Raw genomic sequence first — 18,473 nt, 5'->3', positions numbered from 1 at the left:
CTCTGCTTTAGTTTGGCGCCCCGGGCCAAAATTTGAATTTTCTCTCCGGGAAGCTGTTTGCACGAACACATGAACCTTATTAACAACTCAGATTCTGAAGTTCTGAGGATGGAATCTTAGGGGCCCGTTCTATTCCTGAGGTACTGTTAACAACTTTCCCAACGCTCTCTTCTAATGTATCTGTATTTTCTCCAGCGGTGTGTACCGAGAACCTGCTTAGGAGTCCGGGTTCCGATGCTGATTGTGGTTTCTCCCTGTGACGTTGACGAAATATGTAACTTTCCTGGGCCTCAATTCTGTGTCTGTAAAGTGGGGGTAATAATACCCACCTTAGAACTTCCTCATTATTTCATCATTACTCCTCTTTATCTGGGAGGCCACACTCTTTAAGGCACTTTGGAGAATTTAAACAAAAGAGTGGGGAGTGGGAAAGCAAACTTCAGTCCTCCTCTGGTTGGGAGATTGGTTCCCAGAGCCCCTGCAGATACCAAAATCCACGGATACCAGTCACTTACATAAGATGGCACAAGACAGTTAGCCTGCGCCATCGGAGAATGCAGAATTTGCAGATTCAGAGGGCAATATGATTAATAGGCCCTCAGTTCCAAACCAGGCTATGCTTGTTCTCCAGTCTGTGATCTCTCTGGCTCTCTTACCCTTCTATGGAATCTGTATAATTCCTGCTTTAACTACGTCCAAAGATTTTATTGTGAGATGTAAGGTGATGTAAAATTTCCCTATTTGATCACTAATCGGCCAATGACTTTTAGTATTTATGTGGCCCGTGTCCTCTTTGCCCCTCCCCCATCACTTTATCCTTAATTTAAAAAAAAAAAAGGCATCAATTCTAAGACATTTCACTTTATTTAAAAGAAGCCAATATACAGGATATAAAGGGCATGATATTTACAATACAGTAAACAGGTTGGTTTCCGGTAGGGTCAGTAGTCTTTCAGTGAGTATAAACCCCCCTTCCCCTTGACGCTAAACCCAGCTGGCAGACAAAGAGCAACAGTGGGGTGGGATGGGACTGCAGGACAGAAAGTCTGCCCGGATGGGGCTAAAAATAAGGTAGATGTGAAAATGTCCACGAAGGAGTCTATGGGCGGAGGTTGCCTTTTCCTCGTTGCTTTGATGTCTTGGCAGGAGGAATGGTGAGGGGTTTGCCCGAGACTAAGACACAGCCCACCCCAAGCCTGGAAGTCTTCCACTCATTTCTCAGCTCTCTCCCAAATACAGCTGACTTGGCAATGGATCTTGGCAGACCAGAGTCGGAGCAACTAATCAGAGCCCACCCTCTGAAGCAGACCTTGTCCCCCACCCAGCACCCCCTTTCCCTCCCACCACCCTACTCCGTTCTGAATTCCCCGCTGCCCACCCACTACCACAAATGCCCATCCCCTGGCCTTCCAATGACCAAGGAGGAGCTGGGGGATCAAGGGACAGAGAAATGGGGTGAGGGGTGACCTTTGCGCTGCTGAAGCCACCCATGGGTATGGATGAGCAGGTGGTGAGGATGAGGAGAAAAGGTGAGGGGTACTGATTATATTAAATCCAGCAGCAACATGCATCTTGTCCACAGAAAAATGCTGGGCTACCATAACTGCCTACCCTAGATTTTAAAAAAACCTTTCCTTTCATAAAAATAGATGAGAGTCTCTTGCTTTATAAATAGATTACATTTAGCTTAAGTTATACCTTATATGACCCCCTGCCCCACACCCTCTCCCCCATCCCAAGCCAAAGTGGTTTGATTCGCCAGGTCATCTGAGCTCCATCCACGGAGCTAAGTCCATGATGGACAGGCCAGTCAGAGACCTCTAGACATATTGCCACAAGAAAACAAAATGTGTTGACTTGTCAATCATTTTTTTCCCTGTTCAGAAGCTCAGAAGTGTGTGTATGTGTGTGTGTGTTCCACAGTCAGGGAGCCCAAAGGAAGCTACTCTCCCTGCCCCTCCCCAATCCTCTCTTTTTATAAAACCCCCCAAAATAGGAGAGCAAAAGAGGGCAGCACAGGAGAACCCATCTGAGAACAATTCTGAAATACCAATGTCAATATGACACTGGGCTAAGAAATAGAAAACCAAAATAAAGTATTTACATCTTTACAAAGGAAGGGCCAGTTGGTCCCAACTGGCCCTGGTGCTGCCCCAGCGAGCGTTGGGGTCTTTCTTGGCAAGCTGTGAGCCCATGGCAAAGGGGGCAAGCGGGGCCCACTGGCAACTAACTCAAAAAAGAACTTGGTGGGGAGGGAGGCAGCCAGGCCAAAGCCCAGGACCACACCCGCGAGGCAGGTCACTAACACTCTTGCTGTCCCCCCATCCACCAGCCCCAAATCCTTGCTCCCCAGGGAGAGCAGCTATTGAAAACCAGCAGGACGGATCTTTCTGGCCAGCATCTGACCCTGGCTCCTGCCACTTCCATACTTCCTAGATAAATTCAGAGTACCCTAGTCCCCAAAGACAAATATCCTATGTATACAAGGGGGGAAGGAAAAATAACACCACTGGACAGCGGGCACTGCAGTAACCGTAGTTACCCCCTACATACTCCTGTTGCTGCCTTACTGTCGTAACTCTAACTGTCACCCTCCCACCACCCTGAGGCAGGCTTCCATTCTGCCCACCTGCCCACAGCACTCCTCAATGCCTCCCTCACCCTGGGCAGAGGAGGCCCGGGGGCAGGGGGGCCGGTGTCCCACCCTCCCAGAAACGGAAAATCTTTTCAGCAGCTGAGGTCCAAGCCCAACTGGCTCTGATAACCTTTGGTTAAAATAAAAATAAAACAACAATAACAATAACGACAATAATAATCTGTTTGAACCCTGTAACCTTTAGAACAAGGGTCAGTGAGAAGGAGAGGAAGTGGGTGATCTCTCCTCCGAAACCTCGTCCCTTCACGTACCTAACGAGGGACTATCTGGCTAAGAGATGCTGGGAGTGGAAGACGTTCAGCCAGACTTTGACAGGGAACCAGCAGGAGGTTCCCCCACGAAAACAAAACAAAGCAAAAAAAAAAAAAAGAAAAAAACTCACAATAAAGGCCACCAAGTTCTCATAAATAAAAATTACACACCATCACTAACATTCTCCTCTCTCTCCATATATATATATATATATTTATATAGTATGAATATTATATACAATGGTTTTAAGACTGCAAAACAGGTGGGGAAACGGAAGAGAGAGGAGGCCCTTACAGGTCACTGGTCCTCTGGGGAGGAAAGATGGGAGTCCTGATCTCAGAGCCCCTCCTCTGCCTGCAGACACAGGCCGTGGGGTAGTAAGGAGCTCTGGTCCTTGGGCACATTTTGCTCCTCTGACCTCCAGGGGGAGCTCCTGAGCCAACAAAACCAAAAATCCCCAATCATACAAGGGGATTGGTAGTAGTGAGTAGCGGGTCCAAAAAGATACTAAAAAAAAAAAAAGTAAAGCCTGCTCTGCGGGCTCCCAGCTGAGATTTGAGGGTGGCCTCCACACAATGCCTTCTGACTCAGGTCCACTCAAGTCTGGAGAGATACTGGCTCAGATTAACTCTCCAACGGATCAATCAAGCAGTGAATTACAGCAGAGGTGAGCGTGTCCATGAGCGTGGCTCTCAGGCGAGCTCCCGCTCCGGCCACCTCCTCTCTGCCAGCAGTCCCTGCTGCCTCCCTCCGCTTCCCTTTCCAGTGCCCACCAGTGGCCAAACAGTGGGCAGCTGGGGCACAGTGGAGAACCAAGATGCTGGCAGGCAGTACTGACCCAGCTCCCTAGAGGAGGCAGTGGCTACCAGGCCTGGCCCCCTCCAGACTTTGTCACAGAGAAATTTCAGATCTATATCCCCTTATGGTTGGCTGGGGAAAAAAAAAAAAAAACATCAGGGCAATAAAAGACATTCCCCACCCCCACCCCCCCACCCACCTCCCCAGCCCACAGAAGTCCCAAGAAAGCAAACAGTCAGGTGGCTGAGGTCCTTGGGACCCCCACCTCACTACCAACCTTGACCAAACCCCCTCCCAAGTCAGTGCTCACCCTCAGAGGCTGTGAGAGAGAGAGAGATCACCCTAGCTTCCGCCTCCTTCCCAGCTCCAGGGGAAAACCAAGGAGCTAGAGGGCCCGCCTCCCACAATGGTATAAGGCAAGCTGCTTTTTTTTGTTTTTTGTTTTTTTTGCATAGTAGTTTAAACACAGTGAGGCTCCACCTTCCCCCACAGTGCCTTCTCCCTCTGCTTTGCCACTCGATCCAAAAAGAAAAGAAAAATTTGTCCTTCCCTCCCTCCTTCTAGCCTTCTCCCCACTTCAGTAAATGACGTGCCCTCGGGAAGTCCCCACCCAGGCCTGGAAAGGTGAAGGCAGACAGCGCCTTCCTGGGGGGGAGGTGGACCATCCCAAGTTCAACTCCAGCAGGGGCGGGAAGGCAGAGCTCATGGCCAATCAGAGGAGCAGGTGGGAGGGTAGAAAAAGGCATTGACCACACCCGGGGAGGCCCCCCGGCCCTCATTTAGAGTTTTGTATAAAAACACCTGCTAGGAATAATTCTTTGGAGCTCAAAGTGGCTCAGCTGAAGGGAAAAGGCACAGTTAGCACTGCATCATCGGACAGAAGTCGCATTTGTAACGTGGAGAACGATAGAAATCGACAGCACCATTCCTCGGGTGGGTGGGTGGAGGGGGCACTGGGTGGTGGTGGGCAGAGAAAGGAAGGAAGGAAGCAGCGGTCCCTGGGGGCCTCCAGAGAAGGGAGGGCGCAGGAAGTCTGCGTGGTCAGGGCTGGGAGCCCCACTTCCTGGCCCCGTGGGGAGAGGCGTGCAGAGGCCCCATCGCCAAGACCACCAGGCACGGGCTGGGGGGGTGGGGGGCGTGCCTCAGTCATCAGCTGACCATGGGCTCCACATCCGCCTCCCGCTCAAAGTCGTCCTGGATCTCGTCTGTACTTCCTGAGTCGCTGCTGGCCACGGAGCTTGGGGATGGTGAATTCCTGGAAGGGCACAACAGAACAGGAGACCTCAGAGGGCAGCCTGGGGCAGACAGCAGGAAGGATGGAGCAGCCCCTCCCGGAAAACCCAGCCTCCACGGGAGATCCTCGCCGAGACCCACCTTCTCTGCTTCCCTTAGAATCTTCGAAGTTCAGGGCTTAAACAAGGCTCTCGAGACCTCGTGCGATGCCCTGGTACTGAGCACTCCATGGGAGCAGGAACCATGGGTCCAGCTCAGCTTCTACACTCCCATCATCTGGGCAATGAACTCAGAGCCCAAAGGGAGGCCACAGAGAAGAGCGGTTAACAGCGCTGGGTTCGGATTCTCAGCTTATCACTGCTGAGCTGGGGGACCTAGTGTAAGCTCTTTACCCTGCCTACACGCACACTCCTCTATCCAAACAACGGAAACACCAGAAGTGGGCTCTGGGAATCAGCGAGCTGAAGGTAACATGCAAAGCCCCCCTCACACACACAAAGCTTCCCCCTGCTTCTCCGTCTCTTACGGCCCAAACAGGGTGCAAGAACACAGTCATAATGAGAGAAACGATTGTAATTAACATATTTGTGCTTCAGGCCAAGCACTGTATTTGCCATTTTATCACTAACATGTCTGTCTCCCCTGAAAGGGGCTCCCCAGGTGGTTCCGTGGCAAAGAAGCCACCTGCCAATGCCAGAGATGCGGGTTTGATCCCTGGGTCAGGCAGATCCCCTAGAGAAGGAAATGGCAACCCACTCCAGGATTCTTGCCGGGAAAATTCCAGGGACAGGGGAGCCTGGTGGGCTGCAGTCCATGGGGTCACAGAGAGTCGGACACGACAGCAACGGCCCACACGCGCACACACTCCCCCGAAAAGCTGCTCCCTAAGGGCAGGAGCTGTCCTGCTGGCTAGGAAAGAGGCCTGATGCGTGCTGGTCTCCTGGGGACAGACTCATGTGCCCGTGGGTTAGAAGATGGGAAAGGAAGGAAAATTGCTTCCTCGGGACCATCGGGACCATGTAAGCCCCGCCCACCTCCCCCACCCACCAGCTCAGCAGGAAGTGGGGATACAGTTCATCGCTGTATCCCCAGGGCCTTGCACAGAGCAAGCCTTCTCAAAGTAGCCTTCCACAGTCCCACAACAACAGGAACAGTGGTTGTGCGAGTCACGTGAGAGTAGATGTGTAAGGCACACAGTAGGTGGCTAACGGTCATTGGATGCACAGACAGATGGGCTGGCAGATGGAATCTCCAGGACACCAGCCCTGCGTCAGCAGGGAAGATGAACGCGGGGCAGGTACCTGTCTGCGGAGCCTTTGATGAGCCGGCGGCAGGTCTCCATCTGCACGTCCAGGCCCCGCTTCATGCTGCACATCTCCATGTACTCGTGCAGGTGGCGGTTCATGTCGCTCTTGGCCGTGGCCAGCTCCAGCTGAGAAGAGCCAACAGGGGAGAGAGGGCAGGCCCCGTCACCCTCACAGCAAGCCTCGCGGCGACCTCACACCCTCGGCGCCGGTGGCACTGGGGCCATCGCAGGGCACCACACCCTCCGCTGGGGTAGCCCTAGCAACTCTGGCCTTGGCACTCCTTCATGCGGACTGCGTTAGAAAAGGGTGCTCACGTTTCTGACCCTTCTCCTCAACCAAGGGCTCCATCCCTCAGGGAGGAGCCGGGCTTCCCTTTCTCCCGCCTGACAATGACTGACTCTCACAGACAGGTGTGCCAGGCACACACACAGGCTCTGGAGCAGGGAGAACCAGGCTTCCTGGCTGGGGGGTCTCAGGCAAGTCACTTGGTCTCTTTGACCTCATCCCCTCCTCTGTAAAATGGGCACACAGTACCCACTGCACAGGGTGGGGGCACCCAGGTCCCTGTCGGGCACACACACAGGGTATGAGAATGCCGACGAAGGTGTATTTTTAAAGGGCTCAGGGCCCAGTGTCACTTGATATCATTCAAATGTCAGTTCCCATTATTTTGAGATCACCATGTCAGTCAAATAACTTAAGAAAAAACCTCTCTGGGGCAGACAGGTATCATCACCCCCATTTTACAGATTAGGAAACTGAGGCCCTACCCAAGAGAGGGGTGACCTGCCCAGCACCAGGCCAGGAGAATCAGTGGGTCTCCTGACTCCCAATCCTGGTGCCTGCATTGCTACCCCAGCCCCTGTTCACACGGGCACTTAATCACTGGGGGCCTCAGGGGCACGACTCGGGGACACGAACAAGTGGGCGCCTCACCTCAATCTGGCCGATCGTCTCCTGGTACTCCTTGTCTCTCGTCTTGAAGAAGGATTCGGTCTCGTGGATCAGGTTGCCCAGGTTTTCGTCTTGCTGGAGAAACGGAACAGAGCGGACAGCTTAAGCGGGTGGTGGGGGCTGCCAGGGAAGACTGAGGGATGGGGGAGCCCGGGAACGAGGCGCCCCGGGGCCCGCCTGCCGGCTCACCTCGCCCTGCAGGTCGAGGCTCGGGTTGCAGTTGGTGAAGTCCTCCCAGAGCAGCAGCGTGTCCTCATTCTCTTCCCACGTCAGGCTGTCACAGTCATCGTCGAAGTCAAAGGTCTCCCGCCTGCAGGCGGCACGGGCAGGCACGAGTGAGCAGGCAGGCTCCAGGTGCCCGGGCAGCGGGGCAGCACGGGGCACGCGAGGGGCCTGCTAGGTGGCTGTCCCAAAACACGAGAGCAGTAGCCACAGGGGACACGCGCCTTCTCCACGGAGCGCAGCTCTTCAAACGCAGAATGCATTTATGTATTATGGATACAAGTTAAAATGCATATTCCTAACAATGCCAGTCTTTCATTAATGAAGACTAAAGGTAGCATCTTGTGAATGGTTTCCATTCATTTAACAACTCATTTCTGGAGCCCCTACTATACCTGAGATGATTCATATAATCTTCTCTGCAACTTAGAAAGGTGGGTATTATTATTCCCATTTTAAAGATGAGGAAACTGCAGCTCAGAAAGAATAAACTAGGGCTGAAAGCCAGATCTTTCTGTTTTCTATGGCTTTTTCCTCTCCATCAAAACACAACCACAGGACCGATGACTAGGCATATATTAAAGTGTGATTCATTCCATCCTCACAACAGTCCTAAGAGGTCAGTGTGATTGTTAGTCCCATTTCACAGGTAAGGAAATTGAGGCTCAGAGGGATTAGGTGGAAACTTCTAGAATAACACATGCTGGAAATCGGATTTGAATGCAAATGCTGTGATTTCTGGGCTTCCCTATTCACTAGAACTGGCAATAGGGTGATGGACCATGCAGGTGTATCTGGGACCGAGGGAGTTCTGCAGATGTACTGATTACCCCAACTGCAGGGGACTATAAAAAAAAAATCATTCAGCCCAATACACCCATTATTCAGATGGGAAGGCTGAGGTCTGCAGGAGTAAGTCACTTGACCCAGTGAATCAGCTGGAGAGGCAGACGTGGGTTCCAAGTCCTGATTCCCATCCCAGGGCTCTCCCCGCTGCCCACACTCACTCCTTCAACAACTTTCTGGATCCTATACTGCACCGCTCCCAACCTTGGGCAGGGCCCAAGAACCTCAGGAAAAGCGCTGTCCAGAGCGCACCCTCGAGCCCAGCACCCCACCAAAAAGCAGTTCCTGCGGGAGCCTGTAGGTGGCTCCCGGCGTCCGGCGACCAGAGCTGGGACCGGGCTGCCCTGGGAGGCGCTGCCCACCCCTTGGCCAGACAGCTCCGGGCAGGCCCCTGGGTCAAGGGTCGACCCATCACCGCATCGCATACTGGACTGCTGATTTCACTTCCTTTCCGGCGGCTGGGACCAGAGGACAACCCCGGCTGAGTAATGGAGAAGGAGAAAGGACAGGAAGCTGGACAAGAGGAAGGACTCAGAAGAGGCGCCTCCATCCCCCCAGATGCGGGGGGCGGGACGAGGAAGAGGCATGGCCATGGTGCAGAGAAAGGAGCAGATTCCTCCCCTTCTCCTGGATCTGAAGCCCAAGCAATTGATTTTGACTGAAACAAAACAGCCCTGACTCGGGCGCAGCTATTCAAAGACTTCAGAGGAACTGGCCGGTGGCAGCTTCTGGCTGGGTCTCAGCCCAGAGCCAGCGGAGAGGTCGGTGGGAGGGGGCCAGGGCCCCGCCCAGGTTGCAGTGTGATGGCTTTGGCGAGAACTGCCAGGGTGGAGGGGTGATCAGAGAATTTTGTTTTGCTTTAACTTAGGCAGCTTGACCACCAGATCAATCTAACTGATGCGTTTAATACTAAACCCAGTTCAGACCTGTCAACACTCAGGTGCCCGTTTTTGCAGCATGGCGTGGACCCAGGAGCACAGCCTTTTAGCTCACTCCACTTACTCCCCCACCCGGCCCACCCGCTTTCTGGGCAGGCTGTGGATTCCTGGTGACCTGATGAAAACCTGGGAAACAATTTCTTCAAAACAGCCCTTTAATTCAACTGAATGAGCCCAGCCAGGGTCTCTGGGGCCTAAACCCAGCTGGACACCTAAGAATGCCCACAGCAACCTTCGGAAAACCGAGACCTGCCCAAGGGTTCTCTCCCGAAGCCCCTCTCCTCAGCGAAAGACAAGAATGTGCGAAGGGAGGGGTTGCGTGTCTGCACGCTAAGCAGCTTCAGTCGTGTCCGACTCCTCTGTCCATGGGACTCTCCAGGCAAGAACACTGGAGTGGGTTGCCATGCCTTTCTCCAGGGGAGCTTCCTGACCCAGGGATCGAACCCACGTCTCTTACGTCTCCTGCATTGGCAGGCGGGTTCTTGACCACTCGCGCCACCTGGGAAGCCCATGAGAAGGGGTAGGGGTCAGGGGGTGTTGAAAGATGAATCAAGAGCCTAGGAGTCTCCTTGTTACCCTCAAACCAGCAACTCCTGCTCTCCGCAAACACAGTGCCGTCCCAGTTTCGTTTCAAGGGAACAGGAACCACAGGGAAGTGTCACGCAAACCCATCCCGTCCGGGTCCAACTCCTGTCTTCCTGCCGAGTCACCAGGGTGGGGATGGCATGGCAGGAGAGACAGAAAGAGGACACAGACAGCACTGGACTGAGATCCAGGCTCTGTCCCGACCCGCCTGCCCTCTCTGAGCTGTTTCCTTATCTGTGATGAAGGGCTGGGCGGAGTGAGCGTTGGACTCTACTACCCTGGGCCAGCCCCAAGCATGGCAGGAAGGGTCTGGAGAGGCCCGGGCCCCTGGCTTCTAAAACGAGTATGATGGCAGGGGCGTCGGCGACGGGAGAGGCCCTCCTGCAGGGGCGCCGCGAGGGTGGCGACGGTGCATCTGAGTCAAGCACTCAAATCCAGCCCTGCTGTTGGGACACCCAGGACTCCTGGGGAGGAGGCCAGGAAGCATGCTCGGCTGTGAGGCTCAGAGACCAGGGGGTCAGGGGAGAAGGAAGTGGGAGGGAAGATGGAGCCCTGGGCCAGGGCTCAGGGGACCAACGGCAGGGGACTCTGGGGAGAGGGCCGGCAAGGGCAGGCCCATGGGGCGGGGGAAGTAGACTCAGAGACGCAGCCCCAGCCTGCCGTCTGACCACGGGCCTGAGCTGAATCAGCCCATGCCTGCAGCCGCTCCCCTCCCCACCCCGCACAGGACACCACGTGGATGCGAGCCAGAGGAGGGTCAGGACTGCAAGTGTGGCATGGACTCACCAGGGCTGCAGTGGGTCCCTGCCCCAGACAGCCGTGCCCAGCTAGTTCCCAGCAAACCAGCTGTCTGCAGAGGCCAGAGCGGGCTGCCCAGGTGCTGGTACTCATTGTTCTTTAGTCACTAAGTCATATCCGGCTCTTTTGTGACCCCATGGACTGAAGCCCGTCCAGCTCCTCTGTCCATGGGATTTCCCAGGCAAGAATACTAGAGTGGGCTGCCATTTCCTTCTCCAGAGGATCGTCCCCACCCAGGGATGGAACGCGCGTCTCCCGCACTGGCAGGCAGGTCCGCGAGCCACCAGGCAAGCTCAGGTGGGTAGCATGCGAGTTTCCCGTCGCGGCGAATTTAAGCTGTTAGTGTACCCCTGCTGAACCTGGAGTGGGCAGACATCAGCTGTCACGAGCTGGTACTAACCGGCTCCAGCCCACCACTGACCACACGAGAGCCCAGACTCTGCCACTAACCCAGGCCGCCGCTTAACCCAAGGGAAAAAAACATTTTTTTTTACTTTGTATGGTGATAAATGTTAGGCTTACTGTGGTGAGCATTTCACAATATATACAAATACTGAATCACAAGGTTGCATATCTGAAGCTAAAATAAACTTACAATGTCAGTTATATCGCAATTTAAGAAAGAAAAAAAAAAACTGTCCACAAATATGACCACTATTTGGCTTCCCCAGTGGCTCAGCAGTAAAAAATCTGCCTGCCAAGCAGGAGACGTGGGTTCAACCCCTGGGTTGGGAAGATCCCCTGGAGAGGGCAATGGCAACCCACTGCAGTTATTCTTGCCTGAAAAATCCCATGGACAGAGGAGCCTGGTGGGCTACAGTCTATGGGGTCGCAAAGAGTCAGACGCAGCTTAGCGACTAAACAACAGAAATGAGCACTATTACCAGTTTGGCCTTTTCTGAAAATGTGAAACTCCCCAAATACTAAATGTTGAAAATGAATCCAGATTCTCTCAGAACACCACGCTGGCCAACAAAACATGTGGAGGCTACTTGTCAGCCAGCCTAGGGCACCGGTTTGCGCCCCTTGCCCTCGCAATCTGGGGAGACAGAGAGGAGCCCCAGGTGCTAGGGCAGCCAGGATACTCACAGCTGGTTAAACATGCGCTTCATCTCGTCTGTGATGTTCATGGAGCCGACCTCGTCATCTGAGAACCGGTTCACCTCCCCATCCTGCTCGGAGATGTCGTCGTCGGAAGCCACCTTACGCTCTTTCTTTTTGGGGACCACCTGACCCGGGAAGAGAAAGATCAACGTCACTGGGCAGCCCTGCGGGAATTGGGGGCGGGGTGGACTGGGAAGGGAGGCGGCGTCCCAAGGGACGGATGGAGTGCAGCTGGGGCGGCCACTGCCAGGAAGGATGCAGGTCCTCTAAGAAGCAGGTGGTGTTAGCAGAAAGCGTGAGGTGGGGAGGCATGCAGGACGGAGGAACAGACGGCCTGGCCCCTTCCCTGCCCTGGGAGGCCTGGAGATTCGGCCGGCCGGACGTCTCAGAGCTCCCTGGAGAGACAGAGAAGCCCTTACACAGGTCAGATGGCTCCATGCTTCCCAGAGCCCTCCTGCTCCCATGCAAAGGTGACAGGTAGGCAGCCCCGGGTTCAACGAGCTTCCTTCACTCCAAGCAGACAAGACGCGACAAACCAGAGGGGCAGCAAGAAGGCACCCAGGGGAGCCCAGACCTCACCCATCACATCCAGAGTCACACACTTAAAGCCAACGACACGCTGTTCTGCCCTGGGCTCAAGCAAAAGCCAAACCACAACCCAAACTCAAGAAGCAGCCTTTGGAGAATGACAGACGCCCTTCGGGCAACTGGACCGGACCCCAAGCCCTCCCTGGAGGACACCCCAAGCCCTCCCTGGAGGACACTCGCCAGTGCTAACCCATCGCCTTCACTCTGGACACAGACGCTCGCTGGGCGTAGGGAAGTGGGGGACTGAATGAGTCTCAATGTGGGAATGAAAAAAGAGTCAACGGGTCAACAGTTGCCCTTCTGAATTCTGAGGCTTGAGGGCTAGGGCTCCCACAGTCTGGCCAGGGCTCCACGACCATGGCCCTGGTCCCCGGCTCCTGCTCCCAGGAGAGACAGGAGGCAGGGCAAGGGGCCCAAGGTGGACAGACAGACTGAGCCCTGGAGGGTCCAGAGACCTGAGTCCTCGTCCCAGCTCTGCGGCCACGTTCTTCCAGGAGCCCATCACGTCGCCCCCCCACCCCCGCGGTGAGTGGTGTCCTCAGACGTAGGATGAAACAAGCGGTCAGCCTCAATGATGGAGTCATACATGCCTATGAGCCTATGCAGTCCCTGATTCTACACTTCCCTGGGAGGCCGGAGCGTTGGGCAAAGGCTACCTGGGGGTGGGTTGGGGAGGCGGGGAGGGACGTGGGCGGGGTGTGAGGGCCCGGGGCAGGGTGGCCGGGGCGGGTGGTGGGCAGTGCCGGCTGGTGAGTGGGGCGGCCCTCGTCACCTGGAAGATCTTGGACACGTCTTCCGAGTTCCGCTGCTGTGCGACATCGCACAGCTTGGCCGTGATATCGATCCGGCGGCAGATGTCCATGTCCACCTTCATGGCCTTTTCTTGGATCTTTGTGTCCAGGTCTGTCATGGGCTGCAGGGAGGACAGCAGGGGGTTACGTGAGCTGGGGGGGGGGGCCCCAAGCAAGGGGTCGGTGGGAGGCACCCCCAGGCTCCGGCTGGATGGAGGGGTGGGGAGACCCCCCAGGTGCTGGGCAGGAGGTCTCCGCAGTCTGAGGTGGGTCCTGCAGCCTTTGCTGGGCGTGAAGGGTCAGGCCAGTGGCTCGGGTTCGGGGCAAGGGGTGGGGGGACGTGGGCGCCGTGGGGACCAAGGAAGACTGCGTTTGCCAGTCTCCCTAAGGGCCAGAAGGCACCCTCTCAGCAGACACGGCATCAGGGTTGGTTTTGTCCGAACAAGGGAAAAAGAAAGACGCATCCCAGCGCTGAAAGGCCGCCCTGCTCCCGCGGCAGGTCTGCCCCACCTCTCCCCAACAAAGATTCCTCCTAGGCTGACGGCGGGGGCTACCTTGGATGGGTGGGGGTCCCCCAGACCCCGGTAAGGGGAGCCTGCTGCCCTCTTCCAGCCACCCCAGCCTCACACCGCCCAGGGCCAGAAGCCACGGCCGGCGGAGGCACACGTCCTGGGCTCTGTCTCCCTCCTGCAGTCTTTCTCTACATACTGCCCGCGGCCCGAAGGTGGCAGGAAACCAGGTCCCCAGCAGGAAGGAGGCCCTTGCTGCTCTGCCAACAGCTGCCCCCCGCCCACAGTGACTCAGAGGAGCTCCGACTGTCCCAAGGACGCGCACACCGGCCAGTCCCGACTCAACAGAGCAACCTCAGGGAGGCCGCTGGCTCGGGTGGCCTTTTGGGCTGGCGCAGACCAGACCCGGGGTCCCCTTCAGCCTGCCATCGGCATCCCCCACTCCCAGACACAGAGGCCCCTGGCTGCCCACCCCACCCCCCCTGCCCCCACGCTGGTGAGCCGGCGGAGTCCGAGCGAACGCACACAGGCCGTCAGAGGAGCCCGGGGCGGGCGGATGGGTTAAGCAGCTGATTAATGCATCTCTACTCAGACCACGGGAAGCGGAGGGTGGGGTGGGGAGGGGGGCCTGATCTCTGATGCATCCGTCATCCTCACAGGTCAAACACAGCCAGCCAGGACTCTAACTAGAAGCCGAGCTCTGGAGCCTCGGAGTGAATGAAGCATTCTGCATGATGGGTGGGGGAGTGGGGGGGTTCATGACGCCTGGGGGGTGGCAGCCGGAGGCACTTACGTCACTCATGAGTCCCTTAAACACCACCAGCTCGGCCTTGAGACGCTCAATCTTCTCGTTCATCTCCTCCTGAATGGCTTCCGCCTCCTGCGCTGCCTACAAGGGACGGAGACCGGGGAGGGGTCAGGGGGGGCTGGGCGGGCTCCCTGATGCGGGGCGGAGAGGCCAGACACCGGCTTTAGAGCCCCAGATGGATGCCTGACATCCAACCATGCCGGGTGCCTCTGTGCCCCAGGGGAGGGGAGCCAAGACCTTGACCCAGCCTGGCTCCCCGCTCAGCCCTCACTTCACCCCTCAGCCTAAAACAATTCTTTCCTGAGAACTGTAAATTGGATGGAAAAATCCATGGCAGATGTTGAGAGAAAAAGTAGATATAAAAGCGATTCCAGTAGGTCAAAATAGCAGGTCAATGTACATCACAGTGCCAATATGTGACCATCTCCGATCTCCAGAATGGCAACATCACGCATGTCAACCTCACTGAGTGTGCACACCCGGGGCTGTACACATACACAGAAACGCCTGGAAGGTCACGCACCAACTCAGCAACAGTGGGGCAGGGAGAACCGGAGGCTAAGTTCTGTTTTCTTCTCTGTGCTTCTCTGAACTTTCCAAGTGTTGGCCCGTGAACATGTTACGTTTGTAAAGTAAAAAGACCTTTTCTCACAAAAGAAAGCAGGGCTGGGGGGAGGGAACCTTCATGCTTTTCCTTCTACACATTATTTTAACCATTCCTTGACGTTGATGTCTTTTAATGTCTCCTTGACATTATTTTAATCCCTAACTTCCTGAGAAGATCAATGCTTATTTTCTTTCTTTTTTCTTTGGTTATTTATTTATGTAGATGATCAATGCTTTAACTATCAGAAGGCGATTTTTTTCAGTGTTAAAAAGAGTCACCCATGGCTTCTCACGGGGTTGCCACTCTTGTGTCCATTTGGCAGAGAGGAAAACAAAGCTGAGAAGGTCAAGTCTGCTGCCCAGGGTACACCGTCAGCCCATGTGAAGCAGGGCCCAGAACACAGAGCCACCAAGCCAGAAAAGCCAGAGGCCGTCCTCACACCTGCCGCGGAGCGCCACTGGGGCTGGGAGCCCACCTGGTGACAAGCCCCCCAGCCCTTTCCGAGGCACTTGGCCCCAAGTCCAGTCCTGCGTGGCTGAGACAGCAACAGGGCTCTTGTGCCCAGGCTTTTCTGCAACTGTGTGCCAGGGGTGCCTTCCCAGCCCCAAAGCAGGGGCGATGGGAGAGGCTCCTGGCTCCACAGAGGAGAGGCTGAGCTGACACAGCCCAGAGGCTGTGCTGGGAACCGGCCCCCAGCCCCGCCCCTCGACCGCGTGGCTCGCCCCCAGCCTCTCCCGGTTGGGACCTCTTACCTCCTGCAGCGTGTCCACCATGGTCTGCAGGTTCACGCGCTTGGCGAGCTCCTCCTCCCACCTGCAACAGCCAAGAGGGAGAGGCGGTCAGAGGGTGGCCTCCCCCGGGCAGCCCACCCCCAGGCACAGTGCCAGCACCCACCCTGGATGGCCCCGCGCTGGCTGAGGAAGGTGCAGCAGGGGCTCCAGCCCTGCCTGTGTCCCGGAGCTCCCAGGCAGGGGGCGGTGGGTGGATGCACGATGCCAGGGGAGGAGAGCCAGGCTCCGGGGCGTGAGCACAGCCCTGCGGGAGACGTGGCAGGAGGGGCCCCCGCCCCGCCCCTGCTCGCACACAGTGGAAGGTGCTGCCCAAATGCCGCTGCCCCTTCCGTTCCCGTGAGACGCGGTCCTGAGGCTGTTCTCAGGTGCCGGGCTACACCCAACACTGCTTTCAGGCTCTCCTTTGCACCCACAAGAAACAAACTTTTTTCATGCCAACCATTGCAATCTCAGAGTCAATCTGTCCTGCCACCTACCCTAACCAACAAAGACATCTCCCACGTAGCTGTTATCATCCCTTTCTTACAGATGAGGAAACTGAGGCTCAGAGAGGTTACATATCTTGCCCAAAGACACACAGCTAGTTAGGGGATGGGGTTGGACTTCAAACCCAGGTCTGTTTTATTACATTAAAACAAAAAAGAGATATAAGTCTCACTTATTTAATGCCTGGGCTTCACTGCCGGCTCAGATGGTAAAGAATTGGCCTGCAAAGCGGGAGACCTGGGTTCGATCCCTGGGTGGGGAAGATCCTCTGGAGGAGGGCATGGCAACCCACTCCAGTATTTGTGCCTGGAGAATCCCCATGGACAGAAGAGCCTGGTGGGCTACAGTCCATGGGGTCGGACACAAGCACATTTCATGCCTAAGTGAGGGTGAGGGCAGGCAGGGCCAGAACTCAGACTCGCTGGGGGCTCCAGATCGGGTGCTGGTGACCCTGCTGGGCTCCCCGTGGACCGTGGATCCCGGGGAGCCCTGACCCCCTCCCCACCTGCTGCCCCAGAGAGGCGGGCCCTTCTCCAACTGCAGGACAAACAGACCGGGGCTTCTCTCTTTCTTCACCCTGGGGCTCCCTCCCTACATAGCCTCAGAACAGGCAGGTCTGAAGCCTTGAGGATGCTGTCGGGGCCAGCTAAAAATAGGCCAGAGGGGAGGGATGGCTGAAGAGCGGGTTACGTCACTGGCTTTTGGAAACAAGAGAAAACAGATACTGTTTGCACACACAGAGGAAAATTCCTCCCCTTTCCCACACGAGACACAGACGGCCCCGGGCAGGGCTCCCAGAGGACACACACACTCCCCACCTCCCTTTGGTCTTCACCAGCCCCTGCAGTGGTGGCCGGGCCTCAATCGGCAGTGGATGGCAGAGTTCAGAATCCCGTGGGCAGCGGGGCTGGGTGGGCGTCCTGGTGTGGATGAGAGATACAGAGGGACCCAAGGAGGGGCAGGGAGAGAGTCTAAGAGTCTGACCCGGGCAGGATTGTCTCATGGAACAGTCCCGTGGTACAAACGGAGACACCAAGGCCCTGTGTGTGAAAGGAGCCTGCCCAAGGTTACCCAGCATGTCGTGGGCGGGGCCATGAGTCCAGGGAACAGCAGGGGAACAGGAACCCCAGGTGGGGAGAAGCTCAAGGCTGCCCCCGGCTCGCCCAGCCGCACAGGGTGTCCAGGGCTGCCCTCGAGCGAGGCCGAGGCCCAGAATACAGGGCCCGAGCTGAATCATCCCTTCTGGCCACGCTGCCCCGAGGGGGGGAGGGGACTGGCTTCCAAAGCTGCTGAGCAGAGTGGGGCCAAGGGAGGGCGCTGACCACAGCCTGGCCCCCAGGGCCAGCCTCGCTACTGCGTTCCTGCAGCAACAGAAAGATAAGGGGGGTGGCGAGGGATGGGATGTGGGCACCCGGGGGCATCTCACCCCCACATACACACCAGCTTCTCAGAGGAGCCTCTGGGATGAGGCCAGCCCCCTCTCACTTTTCCTTTTCCTGGAAGCAACCTTCTCGTGAGGAAGGTGGGGCAGCGGGTCAACAGACCCATTGAACAGACAGGAAAAGTGAGACCCAGCAAAGGAGAGCAATTTGTCTCAGGTCAATGCAGAGCGAAGACACAAGCCACGTCTTTGGATCCTCAGACACAGGAGTCGAAGTAGCAGCAGCCACTGATTGGTGAGCACCACTCGAGTCCCCTGCACTGGGCTCAGTGCCCTGGACACATCTCATTGCCTTGCATCTGACCTCTTAACCCTCTCCTGTAAAGACATTTTCCCCAAACCCATTTTGCAGATGAGAGAGCTGAGGTTCAGAGAGGTGTGACCTGTCTAAGGCCACAGACAACCAGTCAGCAGGGATGGGACTCCAGCCAAGCTCACGCTCTCACTGGGACGAGCGTGGGCGTCACCCGGGGACCGCGCTCACGTGCAGAGTCGGCTCAGCAGGTCTGGGGCGGGGCTCGTTTCTCACGCGCTCCCCAGCAGAAGGCGCTTTGGGGGCCCCCTCACCTCGCTAAGCTGCAGCCCAGGTGAGCCTGCACAAGCGATGTGCAGAGCTGGATGGGTGCACGGCCCGTGCGCCTGCCCCCAGGAGACCCAGGAAGGACCCCTGCGTGCTGACAGCAGCTGGCTTGACAGACCGAGCCTGCTGCCCGCGCTGACCTCCCCCCCGGCCCGCGGCGGGAAAGCTTGGCTCTGCCC

The 18,473-nt window shown here is 56.4% G+C and overlaps 1 protein-coding gene across 1 annotated transcript in view; it reads right to left on the bottom strand.

The window, feature by feature from the left end:
* Positions 1-3,918: 3,918 nt before the first annotated feature.
* The window catches only part of IFFO2 (intermediate filament family orphan 2), a 47,511-nt gene continuing 32,956 nt past the window's right edge, over positions 3,919-18,473 (bottom strand). The window contains exons 2-9 of the mRNA XM_055574313.1: positions 15,749-15,809; positions 14,375-14,470; positions 13,054-13,194; positions 11,679-11,818; positions 7,390-7,510; positions 7,183-7,275; positions 6,241-6,371; positions 3,919-4,961 (exon numbers count right to left, since the gene is read on the bottom strand). Of these exons, the coding sequence (XP_055430288.1) occupies positions 4,856-4,961; positions 6,241-6,371; positions 7,183-7,275; positions 7,390-7,510; positions 11,679-11,818; positions 13,054-13,194; positions 14,375-14,470; positions 15,749-15,809 (889 nt within the window). The 3' untranslated portion in view covers positions 3,919-4,855. The remainder of the gene's footprint in view (positions 4,962-6,240; positions 6,372-7,182; positions 7,276-7,389; positions 7,511-11,678; positions 11,819-13,053; positions 13,195-14,374; positions 14,471-15,748; positions 15,810-18,473) is intronic.

The sequence above is a fragment of the Bubalus kerabau genome, chromosome 3 (genome assembly GCF_029407905.1).
Source record: "Bubalus kerabau isolate K-KA32 ecotype Philippines breed swamp buffalo chromosome 3, PCC_UOA_SB_1v2, whole genome shotgun sequence".
Lineage (NCBI taxonomy): Eukaryota > Metazoa > Chordata > Mammalia > Artiodactyla > Bovidae > Bubalus > Bubalus kerabau.
The sequence above is the reverse complement of the archived record's forward strand: the minus strand, read 5'-3'. Positions and strand labels throughout refer to the sequence as shown.